Consider the following 26,719-nt stretch of genomic DNA (forward strand, 5'->3'; position numbering starts at 1 on the left):
CTAATTTACTCTGTCCCTGACGTTACAAACCAATCCAATAGATTGTTTATCCAAGGGTGTATACCATTACGGCTAGAAATGACAGAATGTCTAATTTCAGAAATACAGATACTACACCGCCATGAAACTGAAACAAATAAGTGCCTGGTTGGATATTTCTATAGTGGAGTTTTGAAAGAATTGTAGGGGAAGGGTAAGTTAACTAATCTCATTATAAAATACTCAAAATCTCGAGCAGCCGAAGTGCAATTTTTTTTTCCTGGGTCGTTTGTTGTCAGTACTATTAACTCTGTTCTTGACTTTGTATTTGTACCCAAAGCATTAAAATCACGTGTCCTCATGAAAAAATCCACTTGTGTGGTCTTATATCCCTCGTCTCAATAGTAAAAGATTAAATTTAATTTATATTAGTAAAATTTATTTTAAAAATATTTATCATATCTTATATTTTTAAGGAAATAAATATTTAAGAGTGAAGATTATTAAAATTGTAAAAATATAAGATATTGCTCACCTATACCCATAGGTCAACAGTTAAGTAATTAATAAATAATATTTTTAAAATTAAAAACAACGTTAAAACTTTATTTATTTTTGATTGATGTTTGTTCAAGTTCTTAATTATCAGTCTTGCATAAAGAGAGTACGAAGGCGGAAACTCACGAGTTACAATGGGTGGAAGTGTGTTAACATCTGCTCTTCATGTTCTGTATATTTTTGGAAAATATTTTTTGTGCTCATTTTTTTATAATTCGCACCATTCTTTTTTTTATTCATTTTTTTTTAAAAAAATACAACTTTGAAATGTATAATACAATTTCTAAAAATTTAATTTCAAAAATAATATTCTGACATATGAAAAGGTTAAAACACCAAGAATATTTAATTTCAAAAATAGATTATTTTTATTATTCAATTTATCCATTCGTATCCAATCATCTTACATCAACAAGTAATTTATAAATCAAGTTGTTATATAATCGACTTTTGTTTTCAGTTATACTTTCTTTTATTTTGACTGCTGTTGTTAGTTAAACATACACAAACACTCGATTGTTAAAATGTGAAAATTATTGATAGATGGCGAATAAAGATGTGTTTATTTCAAGATATACTTTTCTATTTCCGAAAGTTTTGAAGCAGTTATAAAATATTCTCAAGTTGGCTTTTAATTAAAAGCTATTTCAATACATAACTTCTTAACATAATTCTCATCATTTCATATCCATAAAAAGATAGAAAAAATTCATCTATATAAAATCGATTAAAGTTTTCTAAAAAGAAAAGAATAGTTTTTTTTTATCTTATCATCAAATTTTCTTGATATTAAAATTTTAAACTGTATAAAATACCAAATATAAGCATAATATTATTTTAAAACATGATTACTCATTTATGTGAATCTTATAGTCATGAAGTACAGGTTGTTTGTAACAGCACCAAAAACATATAACGTGGACCAATACCAAGTCTTTGGGCTTGAATATTGATGATAGGCTTAAACAGGTGGAGAAATGTTACTTTCGGCCCATATTGTTGAATGAAGAGAAAAGAGCAGAGTAACAAAGGAAACCAAGAAAAAAAGATAATAGAAAGAACACAAAGCACAGAAGGTTCACAGAGAGCGTCTTCAGTGTTCGGTGCGTCGCAAGGTAGCGGCGGTGACGGAGACCAATCTGAACAATTTCCGATTACTGCATTGGTCAGAGGACAAGGTAACGCTCCTTTCTCTTCTCTTAGTTTTTGATCACAACATACACTTGAGATTTTATTGCCTTTTTCATTCTCTCTTCAGATCTCGTTCTTTCCTTTTTGGGATCTTCTTATCTGATACTATGTGACCTTTCATTTCATCTCTTAAACTCACTTACTTCACATATATGTATATCTTCCGATTTATTTTTTTTATTATTTTTGTTTGTGGCGTCAAATGGTTGAACATTTAGGGTTTTGATTTGCCTCTCAGAACACCATTTTCCATTGAAGGGATATATTGAATAGTGAAGCGAAGTCTTTGAGAAACTGGGACTGTCGTTGCGCGATTTGTTCCTTTAGTCAGTTGCTGATTCTGGAGTATAATGATACTTCAATTGACATTGCAGTTTTTTTTTTTTTTTTTTTGTGCGTGTTTGTGTGTACATAACGTTGTTGTATTGGGATTTTTTGAACAGCTACTATGTTTATTGCGCTGAGGCTATTCTTTTCCACCTATGTTTTTTTATTTAATTGTAATGAATAGCTCCATCTTAAACCCTTTTGTGGTTACTGATAAAACATCACCTTCGATGCAAATTAATTTAGAAATAGCAATGGATTACCTGAGGATTATGCCTTTCGCTATTAATTTTCCTTCTATCCTGACTATGATCAGTGGGTAGAAGAATTTATGGTGTTTAAAATACAATTATGGATTGGGAATGATGTACATTGTTCACCTTATGTCTAATTCATTGGTTTTTTTTTTTTCCACTGGTCCAGGGTTTTGTTCTACTTAACTTGCTGACTTGATGGCGTCAAAGTTGCAGCAGTTGCAGTCCAAAGCATGTCAAGCGTCCCAATTTGTATCCAAACATGGAGGTGTTTACTACAAGCAGTTGTTGGAGCAGAACAAGCAATACATTCAGGAGCCTCCTACAGTAGAGAAATGCAACTTACTGGCAAAGCAATTGTTTTACACTCGTCTTGCTAGGTTACATTTTCAACAACCTTGTTTGATTGTTTGTTTGTTTTCCTTAAATGATATTTTCTCTGGCTGGTGCTGGATTCAATTTATAAATCTCTCTAATTTTATATGCTTGTCGACCATAATCCATCATAGCATGTTTCAACTTTAGGCCTTGAGTTTGAGCGGCTCATAATGTGCTTGTGAGGCATTATAACCATTATTATTTTATTCCAGTTCTCTGAGGCAATTTGCATAAATTTCTCTATATGCAGTTATAGGAAAGGAGACAAAAATAAACTATTTCTCCCATATATTAAAATTAGTTTATGCACCTCATCTTATGGATAAATTATACAACGAAGCAAAAGTTGACTTGCAAAAGTTAATTTTAATTTATGCAAGAAGTTTGATTGATTTTACCCATAGTAGTCAATAGCGGAAATAGCGGCCGCAATCGCGGCGGAGCGGGGCGGAGCGGCCCTTTCCCGCGACGGCGACGCTGTCGCGTTTCACAGTAGCGGCTGTCGCGCCGCGATTCACGGCGGAAAACACCGAAAATAGCGGCTGGAGCGGCCGCTATCTCATTCTCGCGCGTTTCCCCTTTTTGCCCCTCATCTTTTACCATTAGGGCCCTTTAAGGGGGGGCAATTTTGGAATTTCGACCCCCCTTATTTTTCTGAATCATCTTCTTCAACCCTAGCCTCCATCAGTCTGCTCTCCTCTCTTCTCCCGTCGGTTCTCTCTCCTCTGTTCTCGGTTCTCTCTCCTCTGTTCTCGGTTTTCTGGTCATCCTCTGTTCGCTGTGCTCTGTTTTTCCGGCGAGACTTCCACTTGATTTTCCGGTCATCTTCTTCGTCTCCGGCAAGCTTCTAAGGTGACCCAAATTATTTTGAGTCATTTTCTTCATCTCTTCTCATCTTCTTCAAGGTCAGCACAACTTTCCGGTCATCTTCTCCAACTCCGGCAAACTTCCGGCGAACTTTCCGGTACTGAACATTTTTTTTTCCTATATTTTTCTCTGTTTTTTTTTTCTCTTCTCTGTTTTGATTCTTCTATTATTTTCTGTTCGAAATTTCAAAGCTTAAAGAAGTAATGGCTACTCCTCCCAATCTGTCACAAGGAACCAGCTCTGTTTCAATTTCATCCTGTGCATTAGTGAAGCCTTCAGGAAATAATTTGGATATAGGTTGGCAATGGAATAGTTTGAAAGACATAAATAATAAAAAGTCTGTTACTTGTGACTTTTGTGGAAAAACGACTACAGGCGGTATTACCCGAGCAAAGAGGCACCAAATGGGAGTGAAGGGAGATGTTGATAAGTGTCCAAGGATTCCCAAAGAAATAAAAGAAACACTAATAGCAGCTCATGAGAAGAAGAGAATTGAAAAAGAGGTATATTTACTTCAGCATGATGAAGATGAAGATGATGATGATGAAGAAGAGGTGCAAGAAATTCAAAATATTCGTAGTGGAAAACGACCTGCAACCTCAAGTGTTGCATCAGTCTATGTTAGTGGTTGTAATGCCACCAAAAAAGGAAAAAATGTCAAGGGCCCATTGGATTTATTATGGTTAAAGAGTCCAGAAACAAGAATCAAATTAGCAAAATCAAAAAGACAAACAAGTATAAATGATGCTTGTGTCAAAGAGGCAAGAGCAAGAACAGTTCAATACATAGAGCGATTCTTTTGTAGGAATGGAATTGCTTTCAACGTTGTGCGCTCAAAAAGTTTCAAATTAATGGTTGAAGCTATTGGAAACTATGGTCCACATCTAAAGCCTCCTAGTTATCATGAGTGTAGAGTTCCTCTTCTTAAAAAGGAGTTAGAGTATACAAAGGAAATGTTGAAAAGTCGTGAAGAAGAAAGAGAAAAATGTGGATGTTCAATTATGTCAGATGCGTGGACGGATAAAAAAAATAGAACATTGATCAATTTCTTAGTAAATTGTCTAACTGGTTCTATGTTTGTAAAGAGCATTGATGCATCTGCTTATATGAAAACTGGAGAAAAGTTGTTTGAGCTCTTGGATAGCTTTGTTGAAGAGATTGGAGAGAAAAATGTTGTGCAAGTAGTTACTGATAATGGAAGTAATTATGTATTAGCCGGTAAGAATTATTCTTAACTCCCTATATTAATTTTAGTTACTAATTATTTTATTAGTTTCTAATTTTAGACTATGCAATTTAATTTTAGGTAAGTTGTTGCAAGCTAAAAGACCACATTTGTTTTGGACTTTATGCGCTGCACACTGTATTGACTTGATATTAGAAGACATTGGAAAAATACCTAGAGTCAAGAGAACAATCCAAAGTCATTCATTGACTTTGAATATTATGAGGAAGTTCACCAATAAAGCTGAATTGGTTAGATATGGAGTGACAAGGTTTGCCACAACATTCCTCACATTACAAAGGTTGCATAATAAAAAAACAACCTTAGAAAAATGTTCACTTCCGATGAGTGGTTAAAGTCCAAAACAGCCAAAGAAGCTAAAGGAAAAAGGGCAACAGACGCTGTACTTATGCCTTCTTTTTGGAATGATGTGGTTTTCTGTCTTAAGGCTATGGGGCCACTTGTGCAAGTTTTGAGACTTGTTGATAATGAAAGAAAGCCTGCAATGGGTTATATATATGAGGCAATTGATAGAGCTAAAGAAAGCATTCAAAATGCATTCAAAGGAAATGTAGACAAATATAAGGAGATTTTTGCTATAATTGATAGAAGATGGGAGTGTCAACTTCATCATCCATTACATGCTGCAGGTTATTATCTGAATCCTCAATTTTTTTATAGCAATAAACAAATTGAGAATGATCCTGAAGTTGTGGAAGGCTTGTATAAATGTATTGAGAGGCTATGTACAAGTGAAGATGATGTAGACAATGCTACAGTTCAATTGTCAACATATAGAAGAGCTGAAGGTCTCTTTGGTTTAAGTGGAGCAAAAAGACAAAGGGTTACAATGGCTCCTGGTAAGAGATTTGTTTAATTTTTTTATTGTAATGTAATTATGTAGATATAACACAAAAGGTTAATAAGTTGATGCATAACTTGCAGCTGAATGGTGGAAGAATTATGGAGTACGTACACCACATTTACAAAATATTGCTATTAGAGTGTTGAGTTTGACTTGTAGTTCATCTGGATGTGAACGAAATTGGAGTACTTTTGAGCACGTAAGTAAATATCTGAATCCTCAATTTAAAGTTTTTTTATGAAAAGTGAAAATCTAATATTTTTTTTTTATGGTAAAATAGATTCATTCTAAAAAGAGAAGCAGACTTGAGCATCAAAGGTTACAAGACTTGGTTTTTATTAAATATAACCAAGCTCTTAATGAACGTTTTGAGTGTTCTGACGTGGTGGATCCTATTATCTTAAAGGATGTTGATGATAGTAATAATTGGTTGCTAGAAGGAATAGCTGGAGATGATGAAGATGCTGTAGATGAATTAGTGTTTGATGATGATAACTTGACTTGGGGAGCTGTTGCTAATGCAATTGGGGCTAGTGAGCCTATAACCTACACTAGGCGACAAGCTAAATCAAAATCCAAGACAACTACAATTGCTTCTTCATCTAAATCTAAGGGAAAAGGGAAAGAAATTGTACAAGAAGAAGAAGAAGAAGAAGAATGTGATGACGAAGATTCTGAAGAAGAGGATGAGGAGGAGGAGGAGGAGTAGGTTCTTTACAAAAGTAGTGATGAAAGTGAAAATGAAGAGGACATTGCAAATCTTGGAGATGAAGATGATGATAATTATTAAAATATTTGTATTTGAATTGAACACTTAGTATTTTTAAACATCTAAGCATTAGAGACTTAAATTTAGTTAGTTAAATTTATTTTTATATTTTGTTGTTACTTGTTATTGACATCTAAGCATATATATATATGTGTGTAATTTAATTTATGAGTTTATGAGTATATTTATAATACGTAAAATAGCGGCCATCCCGCTATCCGCTATGCCGCTATAGCGTTTTTGAGGTCGGCCGTTCCGTGCCGCTATCCGGGATTGACTACTATGATTTTACCTCCTTAATTCATTTTATTTTCTCCCCCTATAAGTACTTGTTGGAAAATTTATCCAAACTGTGTCTTCTTGTTGATTGATGTAATCATGTTAGTTATGCTGAGAACAAAGTGACCTGCGCTCATCACTTTCTGCCATAACATCAAGGTCATAAATTCAGAGCTTGCTGCTTGTAGTTTTTATGCTGAAGTCCATTTCTGTGCGTTATTTTAAATTTCATGCACTGAAGCCTATGCTGTCTCGTTTACTATGCATCTCTTTGTGTTATGCCAATGCTCGTGTGTCATTCCAATTTGATTTTCTTATCATGATTGCATTTCAAATTATGTGAATATGTCTTCACCACAATCTTCAGTGAATTATCTAAACAATGATAAAGTGAACTGAATTTCAATAATCTGTTTTGTGTGCTCATTTGTCAAAGGCGCATACCAGTAGACGGTTATATATGGGGTTTGCTAGTGAGTAAAGGTAAACGTAGAAAGAGCATGTTGCTAACATGCTCGAAATTATTTAGACTAAAAAGCTTTTCTAATTTATTTACACAATTGTATTGGTAGGTTAATTTTAGAAAACTAGTTTTATCTGAAAAATTTAAAAGACCAATTATCTGAATAAAAATGCCTGGTAGACTGTATAGCTGCACTTGTTGACGATTTTTAGTGTCACTAAATGTGAACCTGCATTGCCAAATATAATCCTGTATCATGTTAAAACTTAAAAACAACAAACATGATCTCTTTAATTTTTTTTTATAAGAAGTGAATATTTTTAGTGCAAAAAAAAAAAAGAAAAGAAATGAAGTTGACATGAGTTGAAGAATTGGAGCAAAAAAAAATTAGTGACCAATGTGGTAGTGTACCCAACCAAGGTAGAAAAATGTTAAATTTATTCAGAAGGGTGAACAACTATATCTGGATTTTGGGAAGATGCAAAGAGGAGTGAGACACTTGAGGGTTAGTTATGGTGGAGGCTTAAGGGTCTGTTTTGGCCTGCCCAAATAAAATGTTCATGTTTTTCAATTCAAAATAATTATGAACATGTCATTGTCTGTAAAATTTATTACATGAATTGTCGACCTTTTTCTCTTTTCTCTTTTCCCTTTTTCTTGGTGATGACTGTTTAGGAGAGAGACTAAGTTGTTAGTCAGAGATGAAGGGAGATAAGAGGAGAGAGAACTTTATTTTTGTAGAGAACAATCATTGAGAAGCACTTGTGAAGAGATAGAAATTTGTTTCCTCATCACTACTCATGTTTAAATTAAGTAGAAAAGGTTTCTTTGTCTAAATATTTTGGTACATGTTGCTGCATGCTATTTCTAGAATTTAGCTTTGCACGTGCTCGTGTGCTCATGTATGTGTAGAGATGGAGAAAAGAAATCTAGTATGTTCTATGCAAACTTTGTTTTGGCTGCTTCTGCTACTATGTTTAACTCTTCAATCTTTTGCAGTATTCCAGGTCGATGTGAGTCCTTCTGGAAGGAACTTGATTATGCCAAGCATTTATGGAAGAACAGGAAAGAATTAAAGGTTGAAGATGTAGGTATTGGTGCTTTGTTTGGCCTGGAGTGCTTTGCATGGTTTTGCGCCGGTGAAATTGTTGGAAGGGGTTTTACTTTCACTGGTTACTATGTCTGACTATAAACCACTTGAACGTGTAGATTTTAGCAGGGCTATATACTTCTAAAGCCAGCTGCTCTCTGGTCATTTATACATTTTGTGGATTATGGCATTCTGCAAGGCAATTTGTGGTCTGATTTTTTTTTTTTCCATTTTGGGATAAAGGTTGAGAAACTAGCGGTTAGCTTTGATAAGCTTCAATAACCCCTTGTATTTGAGGCGGGCGTGGACCTTGCGTTGTTCTCTTATCATGTTGGAAAGCTAGTGATGATACTCGACAATGATGATGCAGGACCCTGCAATTTTTGAATATTTTTTTTCATAAATGTTTTTTTTTTAATTATATTGCTGTTTATAGCTTTGCATAAAATATTAAAATTAGAATAAAATTGAAGGCGTTTTTTGGACAGGAAGTGGTATTTGCTCTGCATGATTTTCTCTAAGGAACTTGGTCGGTGCTATAATAATCTGGTGATGAGATACAAAAGGATTAAAGCTGAGCTACTTCATTAGAGTGGTTAAAACGCTGTTTCTAATTTTCTCTGTTCAGGATATTACAAACCAATCCAATAGATTGTTTATCCAAGGGTGTCTACCATTATGGCTAGAAATGACAGAATGTCTAATTTCAGAAGTACAGATACTACACCGCTATGAAACTAGAAAAAATAAGGGCCTGGTTGGATACTTCTAAATGGATGTTTGAAAGAATTGTCGGGGAAGGGTAAGATAACTAATCGCATTATAAAATACTCAAAATCTCGAGCAGTCAAGTTCAATTTAGTTTTCTTGGGTCGTTTGTAGTTTGTATTATGAACTCTTCTTGACTTTTGTATTTGTACCCAAAACATTAAAATCACGTGTCTTTGTGAATGTCTTTGAAGATCATGAAAAGATGGTGATGCCCGAGCAAATATCGGTTTCCTTAAAGAAGTATCAAGATCAAAATGCACTAACGTCGGCATACAAAAAGACTACCATGGAATTGATGAAGCATTCTTGGCCTGAAAGATTCATATTCAATAAAAAACTTGTATACATCCCTTGTTATGCTTTGGATATTAATATAAACTATTTAAGGACAACGGGATAGCCCAAAATTATTCAGTATTGAGAGTTTAGTTTCCATAGTTTAGTTTCTCATTAACATCCTTGAAATTCAGGTATGCTTTCCTTTTCAACCTTCTTTTGTATATGCTACCACAGCATTCACTAGCCAGTAAACCAACTATGCCCGCATTCTAGTTTCTTATTCCCATAATGTTTTTCATGCGTAACTTTATTACTAGGGACTGATATCTATGTTTATTCCCACAGCTTGAAATTTTAGTATTGAATACCAAGTGTAATCATAACATGTAGGACTATTTGCTTCTTGTGTTTTTATGATTTGGGGAATTTATAAGGTGTGTATGCTGCTAAGGAAATGGACAATATATCAAAGCCAGCAGTTTTTCCCAATCCAGTTATATTGCAAAGTGAGGGGTTACTGAAGGTATAATCAAACATTTCGTGGTATTTTCATATAGTACGTACTATAATGTTTAGATTCTTCAGATTTATTTATCCTACTTAACCCAACGAGGCAACAAATATTTGGCAGTATATACTGGAGACCAGCGTTTACCCACGAGAAGCAGAGACCCTCAAAGATCTAAGGAATGAAACTGCAAAACATCCTCTGTAATTTTTCTTTGTACTGTCTTTCTACTTCTAAACCCAAAAATCATGAACATTTCACAACAAATTTTGATGTCCATCAAACGCAAAATATTACGTGTATACATGTTGAAGGGTCATCTTTAATAAATTCCAACTTACTGTTATCCCATAGAAATTATCTTGTACACACTAGTGCATAATATTTAGGTATTGTATGCCAGTCAAGAGTATATATCACTCCAAAATATTTGAGTGACATTGTAGTACATGTATGGACCGTAAGTATACAAGATCAAATTTCCAAACAAACAATAGTAAGGCATTGTTACTTCATTCTTTTTTATTGAATTTGACTTCTAAAAATGACATTAGAAAAATTTTCTTCTATGCAATATTATTAATTTTCATTATTCAGGGGCTTCATGAGCGCTGCACCTGATGCGGGTCAACTAATGGCCTTACTCCTGAAGCTTCTAAACGCTAAAAAGACAATTGAAGTGGGAGTTTTTACTGGGTATTCTCTTCTCCTCACCGCACTCTCCATCCCTGATGATGGAAAGGTTAGTATATTATATGCTTTCTGCGTATCTCTAATGTGTTTTTTTGGGGGTTACAATGTGCCTCTTTTATATTATTAACCTTGTTTGTCTTCCTGTTGTAGATTATAGCCATGGATCCAGACAGAAAAGCTTATGAGATTGGACTTCCATTCATTAAAAGGGCTGGTGTAGAACACAAGATTGACTTTATAGAGTCTCCAGCTTCACCAGTTCTTCATCAACTATTAGAAGATGTAAGCAATTCTTGAATGTGCATCTTACTTAAAGATGGAAATTATGGATGAAAAATAGGTCAAAATGACTATTGGAGGTCTTTAAACTATTATACGTTAGGTTTGGCTTAACCTTTTTATTAAATAATTTAATTTTTTTAATATCTATTTAGTTGAAAAGTGAAAGGTTTTGGTCGTTATACAGGCCTTCTAAACATAACAAATTAATTTATTTAAGTAAATATGTTATTGTTATATTAAATTTTTACTATATGATTTTAAAATTATATACTTGATAAACAAAGGCTTAGACTCAGTTAAATTATATAAAGGTTTGGGCATATTAATCTAAATTATGATAAGTTTAGTAGCCCCAAGCTCACGGACATGGGTTCGAAGCCGATGAAAAAATCCACTTGTGTGTCCTTATCTCTCATCTCAATAATAAAAGATTAAATTTAAGAAATTAATATTAGTAAAATTTATTTTAAAAATATTTATTATACCTTCTATTTTTAATGAAATAAATATTTAAGAGTGAAGATTAATAAAATTGTAAAAATATAAAATTTTGCTAATCTATAACCATAGGTCAATAGTTAAGTAATTAACAAATAATAATTTTTTAAAATTAAAAATCACGTTAAGTTGCATTGAAAGATGCAAAGATAATTAGATAAGTGCATTGTTATGCTTTTAATTAAAAAAAACTTACTTATATTTTTTAATTAGTACTATTAAAAAATTGATTAACATTTTATAAAAAATTATTAAAAAGTAAACTTTTAAATTAATTTTTCAGTTAAATTATACTTTAAAAAAATCTAAATTAGACCTTAGAAAAACATCATATTGTGTAGAGGTTTATATTTTAAAAATTGAAACACAGATCTTGTAAAGCTTAACTCAACTTGTGTCTACACTCCTAATCCTATTTTATTTTATTTTTTGTTTTGGTGGAGCCTGCAAACGAAGGGACATTTGACTTTGCCTTCATTGATGCTGACAAAAACAATTATTGGAATTATCACGAGAAGCTTATGAAATTGGTTAGGATTGGTGGAATAATTGCCTATGATAACACACTGTGGGGAGGAACTGTTGCGTTGCCTGAAAAGGCAGTTTCAGAACCCAAAAGAGATTGGAGGAGATTAGCACTTCATTTCAACCAAGCCATTTCCAAAGATTGTCGTGTTCAAATTGCTTTTGTTTCAATAGGTGACGGCATCATTATCTGTAGGCGTATTTGTTGATTTTCCTCTCAACATATACGTTATGATCTATTCTTCATGTCATAGTAATGAATTAACAAAACTACATTTAGGATCATCCAATATAAGTGAGAAGTAAGCAATAATCATGTATACAATACAAGGAACCAACATATCAACAGATACAATAATTCTAATTTAAGGTGTTTTCATCTAAAATCACTTATTTAATAACTTCTTGTGACAGCAATACCTGCTGGATTGCTTGCTGTAGGCTATGTTACTTTCTCCATCGAATGCTCACAATTGTCAATGTTTATATACAAAATAATAATAAAATTCTACAGTACTCAAAGCATGCGTCACGAATCACCATGGGTGGCTGTAAGTTTATTAAATAAATTAACTAGAATTACCTTACTCTTCAATAAGTTATAATTTATTGCCACTGTATTTTCTTACTAATTACTAATTGGATGATCAATGAAAATGGTCTCAACTAATAGGTGGTGGCCGTCCATGAATAATGGACTTAATCTAATATTAAAGAAGAGAGTAATTTACTTATTTACGTTTTTTTTCCTCATTCACCTTATTTTCCATGTAGAATTGATGTAAAGCAAAAAGACGAAAAAAAGAGAAAAAGAATGATACTGATTAACAAGTTATCACGATCCAATGACATTAATAAAAAGATTTTGAATTTAATTACTACTATATACTCTTATTATCACCGCATTCCACGTCTTTAGAGTAGCTCTTGGGTCTGTCTTGCTTCTATACTTGAAGTTCCTTACCATTTGATATCAGCAAAGGCCCGCCCAACAATTAGACAGTGACGTAAAACTTTCTTTGTAAATCCAAAAGCCGTTACGTTTCAGACACACAAACAACCATAATCTCTCTCCTTGATTCCAATTTTGTGTTCATTTTTTTTGTCAAGAATTTTGTGTTCTCCTTGTACGAGGTATGCTGCATCACAGAAGCTTCAAGCCCGCAAAGTGGTATGAAACTTGATTCCGGGAATAGAGAGAAATTTACACTGGAAAAACATTTTATGCACGTTTAGAAATGTACATTTAAGGTGTCTCATTTATATTTGAAATGTAGTTTTAAATAATGAAACTCTTTATACTATTGTTTAATTTGGGCTGTGGCGGACTTGGCTACTGCACTTGAGGGATTCCATATTGGCCAAGAACTTTAAGTGTCTATCTAATTAAGAGTTTGATAAACTTTATTTTGAACTGTTAAATATGATTGAAATATGTATTTATATTAATATTAATAATATATTTGGTGTATTTTTATTTAAAAGTGGGAGAATTAATTTTTTTTCATTTCAAAATAAAAGGATATTATTATATTTGTGGTTAATTGGGCTTGAATAAATTAAAATTTGTGTTTTCTGTTTCATTACCGAAGAAGGTTTTGGTGTTTTGAGTTTGATTTGGTTGACGCAGCAAAACCGCATTGAAGCTTGCGGTTTCACGGATAAAGCTTTTGAGGAATCAGAGAGAAGGCCGTGTGAAGAAGCTTAGGAGGGAATTGGGCCAGTTGCTTTCCTCTGGCCATAACCTCAAAGCTAGAGTCCAAGTAATCATAATCTTCTATATTCAATCTTAGTTCTTAATACCATTTTCTTAATTAGTCACATTATTATGAAAAATTGAAAATGTTAAATTAACAAAATTAAAGACTAAAATTGAAATAAAAAAAAATCAAGTAATTAAGAATTAAAATCTTATAAAAATATAGGGACAAAGAAAATATTTAAACATTTTCTTTTTTGTGTTTTTATTGACTTTTCTCCTGCATTATTCATTATTCAGGTTGAACATTTAGTAACGGAAGAGAAGATGATGGCAGCATATGATCTTATTGAGATATACTGTGAACTTATAGCAGCACGCTTGCCGATGATTCAATCACAAAGGTATTTAAAACTCACCTACCTTAAATAACTCTAGCACATGTTTTTATGTTTTCTACATGTGAGATTATATTTATATCTTGCAATTTACTTTGTAACAACACGCATGCATTTAAGGGAATGCTAGCTGCATGAGGATTTTCCTTACAGAAAGTATTGATATTTGCAATCTAGAAGTTAGTTCAATAAAATTGTCCATTGTTAATGTTTTGATCCATTCTCTTTCTTTTTTTTTTCCTCCTAGAAACTGCCCCATTGATTCGAAGGAAGCAATTTCAAGTGTAATATTTGCATCTCCAAGATGTTTAGAGATACCTGAGCTTGTGGATGTAAGGATGCATATTATGGCTAAGTATGGAAGACAATTTGTCTCCGCAGCTGTTGAATTACGCCCTGACTGTGGTGTAAATCGTTTGGCAAGTTTCTCTGTTTGGAAGGATCATGTTAAAAATAATTTATTATAATTTTCTAATTCAGTATTGTCTTTTCAGTTGGTTGAGAAATTGTCTACCAAAGCAGCCGATGGTCCAACAAAGATCAAAATACTGACAGCAATTGCTGAGGAACATAATGTCATGTGGCAACCGTCATTAGAAGAAAATGATATGAAGTCATCTCAAGATTTGCTGGTAGGCTTTGTTCATTATGGATGATCTTTAGTTGATTTTATATCACTATCAACAATATTTTTTTAAAAATTCTATAGGACAACTTTTAGTTATTCTTTTTTGGGCATATTTTTAGATACGTGTATGTAAAAAAGATAAAAAATATATATATAATAATATATTGTTCAAGTACCATAATTGTTATGAAGAATAAGTTTGTGATTAATATGCTGTACCATATTATTTTGACATTATTTATATGTCAAGGCTGGAGCAAATACTTTTGATAAGACTACTTATGTGGAACCTCCACAACTCTATGTTCCACCTGCTGGAGCTGAAAAAGACCCTCCCAATTTACGTGCTTCTTATCAACTTACTGAAATGCACGATATATCTATGAATTCTTATGACCAAAATGCAAGTTTAGCTTCTTCAGGTAACTTTTTAATCACTTTATGATAAATATCTTGTTTTAAGATTGTAATCACATACCTGAATATTTGGAGTTCTTTAACTTGTTACAGGAACTGAAATCCAAGAAATGAATTTTAAAGACATTTATCTTAAAAACACGAGTGTTTTTCAAATGGGTAGACAGAGCTGGAGTATGGAATTCAAGGATGCTGCTTCAGCAGCGCATGCAGCTGCAGAATCAGCAGAACGTGCAAGCATGGCAGCAAGAGCTGCTGCAGGACTTTCTAACCTAGAAAAGTTAACAAGACAGTATTCAAGTGGATGGCACAGTTCTTCTGGAAGCGGGTTAGAAGGTGTTAACAAGGCTTCTAAGATTCCTGGTGCAGGACTTGGATGGAAGCCTTCAAGGGTTTCTTATGAGATTAAAGATCAGAAGGCAACATCAATGGATAATTGGGCAAGTTCTGAGCATGGATCATCGGAACATGCAGCATCTAAGCCAAGTTCAGAACCTAAAAGGTTCTCGAGTGAGGAAACTGTTGTAACATCATCTGCAAGGGTGCAAACTTCGATTTCCCTTCCTAAAACAACGATAACAGATAAGGAAGAGGCTTCAAAATCTTTGAATTCTAATAAAGATGTTCCCACTAAGGAGAAGGCCAGTCAATGCAGTCATGTTCATCCAAAGCTACCTGATTATGATACCTTCGCTGCCCAATTTCTGTCTCTTAAGAAGGGTCATCTATAAAATTCATTTCATTTGCTTGCTTAATTATAACAACATAACTCTTTTTCAATCGCAGTAGTTTGTCATTATTCTATTCTACAGCCTGTGTACATGTATAAATATAGATATATATTCTAGTCACTTGATAATATGAACGCAATTTTCTTGTTTTTTAGTTGTTTCATTTTGTTTACTTATTTGGTTTATTAGTAAAGATTTAAAATGACTTTGAAGTACTGGGATCTTAAAAAGAAAATAGAAAAGGAAAGAGGAATGCTATTTGTAAAATTTTTGGATACCGGAGGAATACAAGTTCCTCCAGTTTTGGTAAAACTGGACATTTAGTTCCATTTGTGCTTAAGCAAAAATGGGCTCTCCCTTAAATGAAAATCCAGAAAATGACAAAAAAAATTTATGCAACTTAAGCAAAATTTTTTGATTTAAGCAAATTTTGTGCATTCGAGGAGATGGAAGTTGTGTGTAAGGAGAAGAGAGGACTAAGGATGGATGGAAATAAGGAAAGCGAATGGTATAAAAATGATGAGAGAGAGAGGAAGGTGGAGAGTTGAGTATGGAAGAAAGAGAGAAAGATAGATATGAGATAGGGTGAGAGTGGGAAGAGGAAGATAGGAATTGAGCATGAGGTGGAGGAAAGAATGAGTTGGAAGAAGAAGAGAAGAGTTGAGTATGAGAAAAGGAAAAATGTTAAATATGGAAGCTAAAAAGGTTTAAACATAAAAATTGAAAAGAAAGTGTTAGTTATGAGGAGAAGGAGAAGGAGAAGAAAAGATTAAAAGAGAAGATATAAAATTCGTTTAAGTTAAAATAATTCGCTTAAGCGAATCTGCAAAAATTTGCTTAAGCTAGTTTTATGGAAAAAAAAATTGTCATTTTTTACATTTTTATTTAAGCGAATCTATTTTTACTTAAGCAAAAATAGAATTAGATATCTAGTTCCTACCAAAACTAAAGAGAATTCGAATCCAAAATTTTCGTTGCAACTTAAAAGAAGAAAGAGAAAAAAAAATGATAAGATGGATGGTGTGATAGAGAAAAATAAAAGAAATTTGTTGTAAAAATATTGTAAAATAAAGAAAATCATGTGATATAGTCGCCAAATCCTTAAAAAAAATAAAAATTTTGAATTGCATAGACAAGTTTAATTACATTATTGGTTGGTAGTATTGGTTGGTACTTAGACTTTAGTTTATTTATAATTTTGATTTTTGTAAGTTTTATATGCTATTATTTAATTTTTTTTAATTGCTTAAATTAAGTTTCTCAAATAAAAAATTTATTTAATAAGTGATAGAAATGTAATAAAAATGTGGTGCGTAATTATTTTGTAAAATTAACATATAAAAATATATAAAATATTTAAAATGCGCTAAAAGTCTATTTTATTTAACTACTATGTATATGTTTTCCTTTGTAAATTTATATCAAATATATAATATATCACACTTTTGTTATATATATTTTTAATTATTAGATAAAATTTTAAGATACAAGAGGTAATTTAAAAATTATAAAATTTGATAAATAATTAAAATTGAAAACAAAATTACACGTAGAGTAAAGAATGAAAACAAAGAGTGTAATTATGTTTTTTTATATATTCTAAATTTTTTACACCCATTTTATGTCTTTTTATTTTCTCAACACATTTTTTTATCTCTCTTTAATTCCTTTGGAGTGTGCATACATATTTAGACTGCCGAAACAATCATTATCTTCATCCAAACTAATAATTTGCATACATTGTATGCATTTGGTATTAATATGCAAAGACAGATTAAAAAAACAAGTGAAGGAAGAATGAAAAAAAAATTAAAAAATATGTATGCACACTATAAAAAGAAAACGTCATGTACTGAAAAAAAGTTAGATGCAAGATTTAGTTTCATTAATTTAATTTATATCTAGCAGAAGTTAAATTATTAATACAAGCGTATTGTACGTCTATACTAATAGTATAATATATCTTTCAAACATTTTGGTACACCAATGATATATTAAAACTTCTTCTATAGTTTTAATATATGTTACATTTTTAAATATAAATCTGATATTCATATTAAAAATTTAATTTTTAATAGATAAGAGTAGGCCACAGCCCACTCTTGCCCTTCTTGTATCCAAATTTCTTTATATTTTTCTTAAAATAAAAATTTATCGCTTAAATAAAAATATAAAAATCACTTATCTGCAAGTTGCAATTACTACATGGAATCTGAGCCCTACATCCATTGTTATTGTGTTTGCATTGAATGCATTAATCAGTGAATGCTTTGGATGGACCCAACAAGAGTGTATGGGTTCGTTGACAAAGGATAGGCGGTTGCAACGTGCAACCCCCTCTAAACACTTGTTTTAAAATGGCCTCAGCAAGAGAGGCTAAAACAAACAAGTGAGACAACATTGAAGCTGCAACAAAGCATAAAATGACCTCTAATCCAGTAATACTCCAGAGTCAGAACTTGACCAAGGTTCGTTTTAACCTTTTTTTTTTTTTTTTTTTTTTTTTGCATTTTCCTTGCCTTCGTTTAATTTCATAAATTGTTTTTTTTTTTTTGTCATGATAAATTGTTCAATCCTATTTGTCTAACCCAATAATAATGTTGTGGCAGTATATACTGGAGACCAGCGTTTACCCACGAGAAGCAGAAGTTCTCAAAGAGCTAAGGAATGCCACTGCTAGCCACCCTTGGTAATCTGCCCTAGTTCTAGCTTAAGAAAACATTAACATAAACTAGGTTTAGCTTTGATAAATTTCTGAATAAGTATTTATATGAATTAAAAATTAAGCATTTAAGAATAGTTTGTTATTAATTATGGAAGGCTTGATCTTTTTTCCCTCCTTGAAGCTGAATTATGAGGCATCTACATGGGGTCAAATTAGTTTTACTTAAAGGCTTTGAAGAATGGATTGAAAGTGACTCAGTCTTGTCTTTAGTTTGGAATGTTCAATCTTTAATCCACACTTTGTACCCCTTAATTCAAGGGATTGAGAATCTTTTGAAATGTGTAAAATTTATTTAGTTGGACTACATTTATGGTATGGAGAAGTGAAGCAGTGTGCTAATAGATTAGTCAAAAAGGGGTTACAGGAACTGAGTCCTTTTTTCATAGTTGAGGATACATCTCCCTTCTTATGCCCCTATTTAGAAATTAACTATCTTGGTTCTCAAATTGTTTCTTTTTTGGGCTTCTAGTCCCTACCAATAGCAAAAAAATAATAATAAAATTAAGCAGTAAAATAAATCAAATTTTTTGTATGAGTTAAAATTAATTTATATTTTTTTAAAGTTCTGAAGAGATAACTTATTAGAAAAATTATTATTATTATTATTTTCCTTATAGAAGCTTATTGGTAAGCCCGTTCAAAGTGGTTGATAGTCTAACACAAAGTAAACGTTAAAGGGCCTTATAAATTTGATTGTCAGATCAAACATTGGGAAACTTTGTTGATATAATATAATTTTCATTCACCAGGGGCTTCATGGGTGCTGCACCTGATGCGGGTCAATTAATGGCCTTACTCTTGAAGCTATTGAATGCTAAAAAGACAATTGAAGTGGGAGTTTTTACTGGATACTCTCTTCTCTGCACCGCACTTGCCATTCCCGATGATGGAAAGGTTTGATTTTATATATAGAAAATGTTCTTCGTACCCCTGTTCCAAACGTGCATTACAGAAAAAATAAAATAAAATAATGATGTACAATGTTACATTGTTTGCATGGTGTAGATTATAGCCTTGGATCCAGACAGAGAAGCTTATGAGATAGGACTACCATTCATCAAAAAGGCCGGTGTAGAACACAAGATTGACTTTGTAGAGTCTCCAGCTTTACCGGTTCTTGATAAACTCTTAGAAGATGTGAGCATCATTCTTTGTTACTTTCATTTGATTGACATAATCATTTCACGTTAATACAAAAGTGGATTCAAATTCCTTCCTAAGATTTATTCTACGTTAACGGTATGTTTATATGAAAAGTGAAATAGAAAAAAAAATAGATTGAAAAAAAAATATGATCATAAACAATAAATAAAGTGGAGACTGGAGAACATAATGTTTGAATGGGTTGAAATAAGAAGAAAGGAAATGATAAAAAAAAATTGAGTTAAAAAGGAGTGAAAAGAAATCATTAATTATATTAAAAATAGTTATAAAAATATTAATGGCCCTGGAATGCTGTTCATTTCATTCCAATACACAACTTTTCCTTACCTTTCTTCCTTTCCTTTCCTTCCCCCATTCTTTTCCTCCATCCATATAGTAATTTTTGTTTGATATTGCAAGCTTATATAGTACTGGCTAGTGATTATGTACTGTATTGTTATAGCCATCAAATAAGGGAACTTTTGACTTTGCCTTCGTTGATGCTGACAAAGGAAACTATTGGAATTACCACGAGCGGCTTCTTGAACTGGTCAAAATTGGTGGGTTAATTATCTATGATAATACCCTCTGGGGTGGAACCGTTGCCTGGGCTGAAGAGGATGTTCCACAACCCAAACGAAGAATAAGGCAGGATGCACTAGCTTTCAACAAAGCAATTGCAGATGATTCTCGTGTTGAAATTTCTCTTGCTTCAATAGGCGATGGGCTCACTATTTGCCGCCGTGCTCATTGATCCTTTTATAACAATATTGCATTGTGATTGAAGTTTCATCCGCTAAGTTTCGTTATTTGTTTTTGGAGCTAAATTTACGTACTAAGTTATCTGTGGCAGAACGCGTTCAAGTGAATAAAGGTAACGATGGTTACATACACATCGTTCCCACTGACGTGTCGGATAAAGTTTGATTTGCCTCCAATTCTGTAGAGCCTATGGTGTGACTCTAATGTGGAACTGTGGGGACTATCGCTATTTACAATTCATAAATAAAATAAAATGTAATGTGTCTATAATGGACTATTGCGCTGCTACCCCAAATGTTTGGTTTGCAGAAATTAATGTTTTTTTACAATGTTTTTTTTTTCTTGGAGGTACAACGTAGGTTGGAAATAAGAGAAAGATAAGTTGGTTGATAGAATATACATTACTAATTGGAAAACAATCCCAATAATACCTATGTTATTGCACCTAAATTTTGTCTTTATAAGAATAATGTCCGCAAAGCATCAAATCCAATCCGTCACATTCATCATACATGAACTGCTAAAACAGGAAAAAACGTTCTGTCATAGTATAAAACACTCTTTGAATGTTATAGCTAAACTTAATACTAGAAATGATAATGGGTAAAAGATTCGATAAACACAAAATTTATCTATAACAGGTAGAGTATTTATTCATTACATGAGTATAAGTATAAATAAATACCCATAACTTTTAATTGAGATGAGTGCAAGTATAAATATCTAAATATCTATCCCACCTCATACCCGCATATATGTATATTTTATTCTATAACTATCTATTAAATTTTTGTATTTTTATAGTATTCTCTTCAATCTTTTTTATAAAAAATAAAAGACTAAATCACTAGAACCAAGGAAAATAATTAATTCTATTATATTTTTCATAAATACAAATTTTATTTCAAAAATATCTATGATATTAAATGATGTAATTAGTAATTTGTATATTTAATGATACTAATAAAAGAATAGTATAAAAAATTTTTAGCAATTAATGCATATTTAATATATCATTTATTTCTTGTAAGAAGGACAAAAAAAATGCTCTATTTTGTTTCTTATAAAAAGGACCGAAAGGAATATTTATGTAAAGTTATATAAGATTAATATAAAAATATATTTAATAATAAATTAAACCAAAAAATTTATTTTATTTTATATTTTTAATAGAATAATTTATTTACTACTTTATATTATTTAATTAGGTCAATACAATTTAATTATTATATAATTGATATGAGATTAACTTTTTTTAAAAAATATTATTTATATATGACACACATATAAAATAATTTTTATATAAATATTTTTGTTAATAAAATTATAAAGTAAATGATAAATAATAAATATATTGTAATATTTTATAAATTTTACAATTACCTACTGTTAGCATAAACTTATTGATAATATTTAAATTTTATTTTTTATATTTTAATTTAAAATAATATTTTTTAATACAACATGTGCATTGAATTTAAATAATATTATTCTTACTATTTAATTTACCAAAGTTTTTAAAAAGATATAAAATATAAAAAAAATATTATTAATTCTTATTTGTTAATTTTTTCTTTAGATAAAAAAGTATATATTTTTTATATAAATGTATATTTTTTTATTATAAAATTTTATTGTAACTACTTATCTTTTATTTAAATTCTTTCTTTTAAAATTTATATACATTATAAATATTTAATTCATTAAAATAATTTTTTAAAAATTTGTATTTTTAACAAAATATTTTTGTATAGTACATGAGTTAAAAATATTTGTATTAATATATATATATATATATATTATTTTAATTAAATCAGTTATTTTTGTTACAATTTTAGTTTCAAAAGTTAAAAAAATATTTTATATATCCACTTTTTATTTTCATTTGGTACTTGAATTTTTCTATTCTAATTCTATTTTCATTCTCAATGTCTACCTCATTAAAACCTAGCAATTATAAAACGTTATTCATCATATTTAGTTGTCAATATCGCCATAAGAAGTCACCAAATAATCTGACATGAAGGGTTACTAATTTTACATATCTATTTCGTTGTCACTCTGTTGTTGCTGTTCGATTGGATCTCACACAAAACAGGGTCATTATCGACAAATAACTTATATATTTAATTTCGCTTATTATTTCTAAGAATTTTAATTTAAAAAATTGTTATATTAAGATATATTCAGCACTTGTATTATTTGAATATTTATTTTTTATCTATATTTATAACTTGTTTGGCAACTCCTTATGTGAAGTTAAATAAATATATTTTTCTTTATAAATATTTTTTGTCTCAAATAAACACGGATAATGGGCACGAGATAGGTATGTGAGTACTGAGAGAATACAGGTACACGGATTAATGTTCATCCTCACACGGGTATAGAGTTGGTTACAGGTATAGGATTGGTTACAAGTATTTTTTTTTAAATGGATGAGTACTATATTTCTTCTACATTTCTTCTAATGGCCTCTTCATGATCCAAAACACCATCAGGAGTTGTAATCACAACATAACCCCACTGCAAAGAGAGAAGGAGAACTGCATGATTATCCATTTCCTTTGATTTTTTTTTTCTTTTTGTTGTTGAAAGTTTAAACACGAATTATAACAAGTAGCACCTGATACAAACAGCATTCGGCATTCCAACTATATGACCACAAAACATTAAGCATCAACCACCCTGATGTGTTGGAAGAGTATGCAATCTGTAGGTTTCAATATCCCTTGCCTTGATGTCTTGTCGATGCGTAAGGGCCTTGCAATCATTAATCCTACCTTGTAATTCCACTGTTATTCTCCCCACTCTATGCGGATCATACACTTGAAAATCCTTGATATATCCTATAACAAGAATTTTTAGTTAGGTACAGGGGCTTTCATTTTCATCCAACTAAGTAAATGAGATAATTTTTTCACACAGAAAGTAAGACTCAGAACATACTCCTGCTACTGGAAAATAAAAATGGCATTTATCATATCAGTAATAGAAGTCTCCAAACGCATAAGTTATCATTTCGGAGATTAAAACCAAATTTTGTCACTACAATCATAAAATGTTCCAGTGCATAATCAAAATATTAGAAATAGAGAAAATAAAGATTCATTTTGATTTAACAGATAATTACAATCGAAAGGGGATCCATTCATTTCATTGTTGTCCTCAAATGTAGAAGAAAAAAAGATTAAAAAATCTCAGGCAGTTAAAAGGGGTTCTGAATTTTATCAAAAAGAATACAAACTTAAAAAAGAGTGAATGAATCCTTGAAACTAACCCCCTTACCTCGGTGTTTCATGATGCTAAGAAAGGAAGAGATAACACCGGAGATGGGGTTGAGCTCCACCGTAGCTTTCCCTCTCCTCTCTGCATTCACCATACTCCTCAAAGCATCATTCAGAATCCTTCTCCCCATCTTCCCAAAAACCCTCACTGTACCCATCAACTCAGAAGCAAGGTTTTTCAAATTTTGACACAAGGGCATATTCGACATTTCGGGTTAAGTAAACCAAACTAGTAAAATAGTCAAAATTCCAGGGCCACACGCAAAACAGAAACATCCGCTGTTTTCTCTTGGTGGAATGCAATTTTCAGAGTCGGTTGTGAATGAATGCGAATGGAGGAGCTACCACCTTCGCTGCTGGTCGAAATTCTGAGTCGTTTAACGGACTCAACGGATCTTGTACGGTGTAGGGTGGTGTCAAAGAGCCTAAACGCAGTGTCGTACGATGTGCGATGCGTAAGCCTAGTGTGTTCCATGTCACGGTACCTCAAGTCTCGCTCCCCGGAGACCAAACACCTCGTCACCCCCTTTAAGACCGTCTTCAAGAACCTCGTACGCAGCTCCAATAACCTCGAATCCGTGTCTCTCGGCGTTGACCGCGCCCTCGGCGGCATCTCCTTCGACGACGTCGAGGATGAATCCGATGATCTTTACCTCACCGATTTCAACTTCATCAAAGACTGGCTTCCCTCTGTTTCCCACGCTCTCAAATCCTTCTCCGTTTCCGATTTCTGGGTCCAATCTTGTTGGCGCCGATCCGAAGCGTTGTCCTTGATCTCCTCCACGTGTCAGATTCTCTGCAATTCCCCCTTCTAATTCCCCAATTTATAAATTTTATGTTTTTCTCTGATGAATGTTTCTTCTGCAGGTCGTAATCTGGTGAAATTGGTTGTGAGGAACGCGTGGTTATCCGTGGATGGGTTGTGTTCGATGCCAACGCTAGCGATTTTGACTCTTGAGTTTGTGAGGTTGGATGACGAAGACCTAAGTAGGATCAATTCTTGTTTCCCTAATTTGACACAGCTTAATCTTATTGGTGTTGGTGGACTTAAGGATCCAAAGATTAATCTTTCGCACCTCACCACTTGTCAATGGTCTGTTTCAAATGCTCCACTTTCTTTGATTATATGTGCACCTTGCCTTGTTGATCTCAATCTCAAATGCATTAGACCTAGATTGATTGTGCTTGATGCCCCTTCCTTGTCCAATTTTGATCTTTCTCTTGAGAATGCTGATGAGCTTAGGTTTAAAAATTGTGCTAATATGCAATGCCTTCAACTTAATGTGGAATGCCTCTCTATTGGTTTCCTGCGTAGTATGTCTCACCATTGCAGCATGGTGAAGAGGCTTACGTTGGATTTGGATGGAAAAACAGAGCGGGGTGATGTGATAGAGTTTGGGTTTGATACTTTGTTGGAGTATTTTCCAAGCATAATATATCTTAATTTGGGTTATGGGGCTTGGCGTGTAATGGAGAATTCTTTTCGCTGGGGAGGTTTGGAAGATAGAATTGGGATGAAATCGCTAAAAGAGCTTGTTGCACATCTAGTGGTGAATGAAATGGGGTATACTCTTGCATTTATTTTCTCTGTTTTGGATAAATGCGCCAAATTGTCGGATGTTTCTCTGCTTGTCCACCGTGATGTCGATTCTTATGTTGCTAGCAACCTCATCTCTGCATGCAGAAGCAAATTCCCAAGAGTTAGATGGAGATGGGGAATATGGAAAGAAGGAATCAAGGATACCTGGGTCTGTAATGGCATATAGCTTGGGGATTGCTTTGTTTGTTGTCTGTAAAAAGGGAGAATCATCGGTAATTTGTTGTATTTTAGGTCTATGCTGTTTGACAATAGACAAATGGTATTAGGACATTAGCAGTTTTAAATATTTTTCGTTGAAGGAACTCCAAGAAGTAAGAGTAAGCATGAGATGTTATGCAACTTAAATATCAATAAAATTTCCAACTGTATTGGCAAAGTAGAGGAAGTTGGAAGAAACTAGATATGGGATCAGAAAGGGGAGTATGAAACTGTGACGGCATAAGCATCAAGAAAAGTTTTTCCAAACTGCTTCGGCAAAATAGATGTAGTTGGATGAAAACAGAATCATGCTGATCAGTAGCGACATTCTTCTTTGGATTTGTGTATGGTCTGTGGATCAGCAAATTAGTGGTTAACTGCCTGGAAGAAGCTTGCTTATGGATAGGATCCCCCCACCCCTCTCACATTTCTTTGTATAGATGTTTTAGGCTTGTTTGTTGTTGTATTTCTTTGTATAAATCTTTGTCCTATTCATTTCTTTTGAATACATGTATATTCTTGGATTTTTCATCCTTATTGTATTCACATGTACATTTGGAGATCTATCAGAATAGAAATCTGTATTCTAGAAGCATACATTTTTTTATTTGAAAAAAAAATTGATCACTTCGGTTACTCTTTTTGCCTGATTTATTCTAGAAATCTGTATTCTAGAAGCATACATTTTTTTATTTGAAAAAAAAAATTGATCACTTCAGTTATTCTTTTTGCCTGATTTATTGAACAGAATGAGTTTACTAAATGGCATGATGGAGCTGACCCTATTACAAAATGGACTTAATACCAAGGTCGTTGCTGTTGTATTTTAACTTGAAACGACATATTGGAATGGATAGATTTATGCAGGTTATCGGCCAAATTTTTCATGAGTGGAAGGATAAAGTCGAAGGACTCCAGCACTTGACTGGAAAAAGAATTAGTCTCCAGTTGTGGGTTAGAAGATATCCTTGGTATACACCAACAAAAATTGGATACACGGATTGTTTAAATGTGTTGGTTCAGCCTTGTCATTTCTCAGATGCTGAGTGAAAATCTAATGGAGATTGAACTTGCAGACAACTTAAAGGTTTTGTGATTTTTTTAAAAAAAACCCTCCATTTACACATCTTGCATTCTATCCATGACCATATCATTTGGTGCATTGATAAACATCGCTTTATAAAAGCCGAGTCCCTTTAGTTCTTTTTTATTTAAGACGAAATAAGATTGTTGACATGTTATCTGATTATTTTTTATTGAATTATCCGATTACGTTTAGATTGTAGTTTCTTGCAATTCTTTTGGGATTTGTTAGCATATTTTGAACTCA

The 26,719-nt window shown here is 32.4% G+C and overlaps 6 protein-coding genes across 7 annotated transcripts; 5 read left to right on the plus strand and 1 right to left on the minus strand.

The window, feature by feature from the left end:
* Window positions 1–1,583: 1,583 nt before the first annotated feature.
* On the plus strand, window positions 1,584–10,517 carry LOC113854675. Of its 2 annotated transcripts, none has more exons than XM_027485822.1 (3): window positions 1,584–1,715; window positions 2,479–2,689; window positions 8,155–10,517. In XM_027485822.1, the coding sequence occupies exons 2-3, from the start codon at window positions 2,508–2,510 to the stop codon at window positions 8,339–8,341; spliced, it is 369 nt and encodes a 122-aa protein (XP_027341623.1). In that variant the 5' UTR covers window positions 1,584–1,715; window positions 2,479–2,507; the 3' UTR covers window positions 8,342–10,517. The 2 variants fall into 2 exon arrangements, with proteins under 2 accessions (XP_027341623.1, XP_027341624.1); XM_027485823.1 differs by having other exon boundaries at window positions 1,593–1,702.
* On the plus strand, window positions 9,750–12,010 carry LOC113854674 (probable caffeoyl-CoA O-methyltransferase At4g26220). Its single transcript, XM_027485821.1, has 5 exons — window positions 9,750–9,818; window positions 9,927–10,006; window positions 10,401–10,545; window positions 10,647–10,778; window positions 11,720–12,010. The coding sequence occupies exons 1-5, from the start codon at window positions 9,750–9,752 to the stop codon at window positions 12,008–12,010; spliced, it is 717 nt and encodes a 238-aa protein (XP_027341622.1).
* A 927-nt stretch (window positions 12,011–12,937) lies between these two features.
* Window positions 12,938–15,674, plus strand: LOC113855770. The gene is made up of 7 exons (XM_027487403.1): window positions 12,938–12,972; window positions 13,432–13,564; window positions 13,801–13,904; window positions 14,146–14,317; window positions 14,393–14,530; window positions 14,777–14,948; window positions 15,037–15,674. The coding sequence occupies exons 1-7, from the start codon at window positions 12,938–12,940 to the stop codon at window positions 15,672–15,674; spliced, it is 1,392 nt and encodes a 463-aa protein (XP_027343204.1).
* Window positions 15,675–17,988: 2,314 nt separating this feature from the next.
* On the plus strand, window positions 17,989–20,594 carry LOC113854893 (probable caffeoyl-CoA O-methyltransferase At4g26220). Its single transcript, XM_027486208.1, has 5 exons — window positions 17,989–18,142; window positions 18,284–18,363; window positions 19,149–19,293; window positions 19,405–19,536; window positions 20,006–20,594. Exons 1-5 carry the CDS (start codon window positions 18,098–18,100, stop codon window positions 20,294–20,296), a joined length of 693 nt encoding a protein of 230 aa, XP_027342009.1. The 5' UTR covers window positions 17,989–18,097; the 3' UTR covers window positions 20,297–20,594.
* A 2,155-nt stretch (window positions 20,595–22,749) lies between these two features.
* Window positions 22,750–23,722, minus strand: LOC113855771 (40S ribosomal protein S15a-5-like). Its single transcript, XM_027487404.1, has 3 exons — window positions 23,593–23,722; window positions 22,992–23,153; window positions 22,750–22,850 (listed from the first exon to the last, which is right to left on the minus strand). Exons 1-3 carry the CDS (start codon window positions 23,720–23,722, stop codon window positions 22,750–22,752), a joined length of 393 nt encoding a protein of 130 aa, XP_027343205.1.
* A 95-nt stretch (window positions 23,723–23,817) lies between these two features.
* LOC113855141 (F-box/LRR-repeat protein At4g29420) lies at window positions 23,818–25,999 on the plus strand. Its single transcript, XM_027486642.1, has 2 exons — window positions 23,818–24,377; window positions 24,459–25,999. The coding sequence occupies exons 1-2, from the start codon at window positions 23,918–23,920 to the stop codon at window positions 25,355–25,357; spliced, it is 1,359 nt and encodes a 452-aa protein (XP_027342443.1). The 5' UTR covers window positions 23,818–23,917; the 3' UTR covers window positions 25,358–25,999.
* Window positions 26,000–26,719: the final 720 nt, after the last annotated feature.

This window comes from Abrus precatorius, unplaced genomic scaffold (assembly GCF_003935025.1).
Source record: "Abrus precatorius isolate BTA unplaced genomic scaffold, Abrus_2018 Scaffold11, whole genome shotgun sequence".
NCBI lineage: Eukaryota > Viridiplantae > Streptophyta > Magnoliopsida > Fabales > Fabaceae > Abrus > Abrus precatorius.

Bases quoted from the DNA above. Each gene is read 5' to 3' on its own strand.
- LOC113855141 (XM_027486642.1), top strand. From the start codon at position 23,918: ATGCGAATGGAGGAGCTACCACCTTCGCTGCTGGTCGAAATTCTGAGT. The intron at 24,378-24,458 runs GTCAGATTCTCT...TTTCTTCTGCAG, and splicing joins GTCCTTGATCTCCTCCACGT to GTCGTAATCTGGTGAAATTG.
- LOC113854675 (XM_027485822.1), top strand. From the start codon at position 2,508: ATGGCGTCAAAGTTGCAGCAGTTGCAGTCCAAAGCATGTCAAGCGTCC. The intron at 2,690-8,154 runs GTTACATTTTCA...AATCTTTTGCAG, and splicing joins TTTTACACTCGTCTTGCTAG to TATTCCAGGTCGATGTGAGT.
- LOC113854674 (XM_027485821.1), top strand. From the start codon at position 9,750: ATGGACAATATATCAAAGCCAGCAGTTTTTCCCAATCCAGTTATATTG. The intron at 9,819-9,926 runs GTATAATCAAAC...AATATTTGGCAG, and splicing joins AAAGTGAGGGGTTACTGAAG to TATATACTGGAGACCAGCGT. The intron at 10,779-11,719 runs GTAAGCAATTCT...GTTTTGGTGGAG, and splicing joins TTCATCAACTATTAGAAGAT to CCTGCAAACGAAGGGACATT.
- LOC113854893 (XM_027486208.1), top strand. From the start codon at position 18,098: ATGACCTCTAATCCAGTAATACTCCAGAGTCAGAACTTGACCAAG. The intron at 18,143-18,283 runs GTTCGTTTTAAC...ATGTTGTGGCAG, and splicing joins AGAGTCAGAACTTGACCAAG to TATATACTGGAGACCAGCGT. The intron at 19,537-20,005 runs GTGAGCATCATT...GTATTGTTATAG, and splicing joins TTGATAAACTCTTAGAAGAT to CCATCAAATAAGGGAACTTT.
- LOC113855770 (XM_027487403.1), top strand. From the start codon at position 12,938: ATGCTGCATCACAGAAGCTTCAAGCCCGCAAAGTG. The intron at 13,565-13,800 runs GTAATCATAATC...TTCATTATTCAG, and splicing joins ACCTCAAAGCTAGAGTCCAA to GTTGAACATTTAGTAACGGA. The intron at 14,318-14,392 runs GCAAGTTTCTCT...TTGTCTTTTCAG, and splicing joins ACTGTGGTGTAAATCGTTTG to TTGGTTGAGAAATTGTCTAC.
- LOC113855771 (XM_027487404.1), bottom strand. From the start codon at position 23,722: ATGGGGAGAAGGATTCTGAATGATGCTTTGAGGAGTATGGTGAATGCA. The intron at 23,154-23,592 runs GTAAGGGGGTTA...TTCTTGTTATAG, and splicing joins TAGCATCATGAAACACCGAG to GATATATCAAGGATTTTCAA. The intron at 22,851-22,991 runs GTGGTTGATGCT...ATAATCATGCAG, and splicing joins TACTCTTCCAACACATCAGG to TTCTCCTTCTCTCTTTGCAG.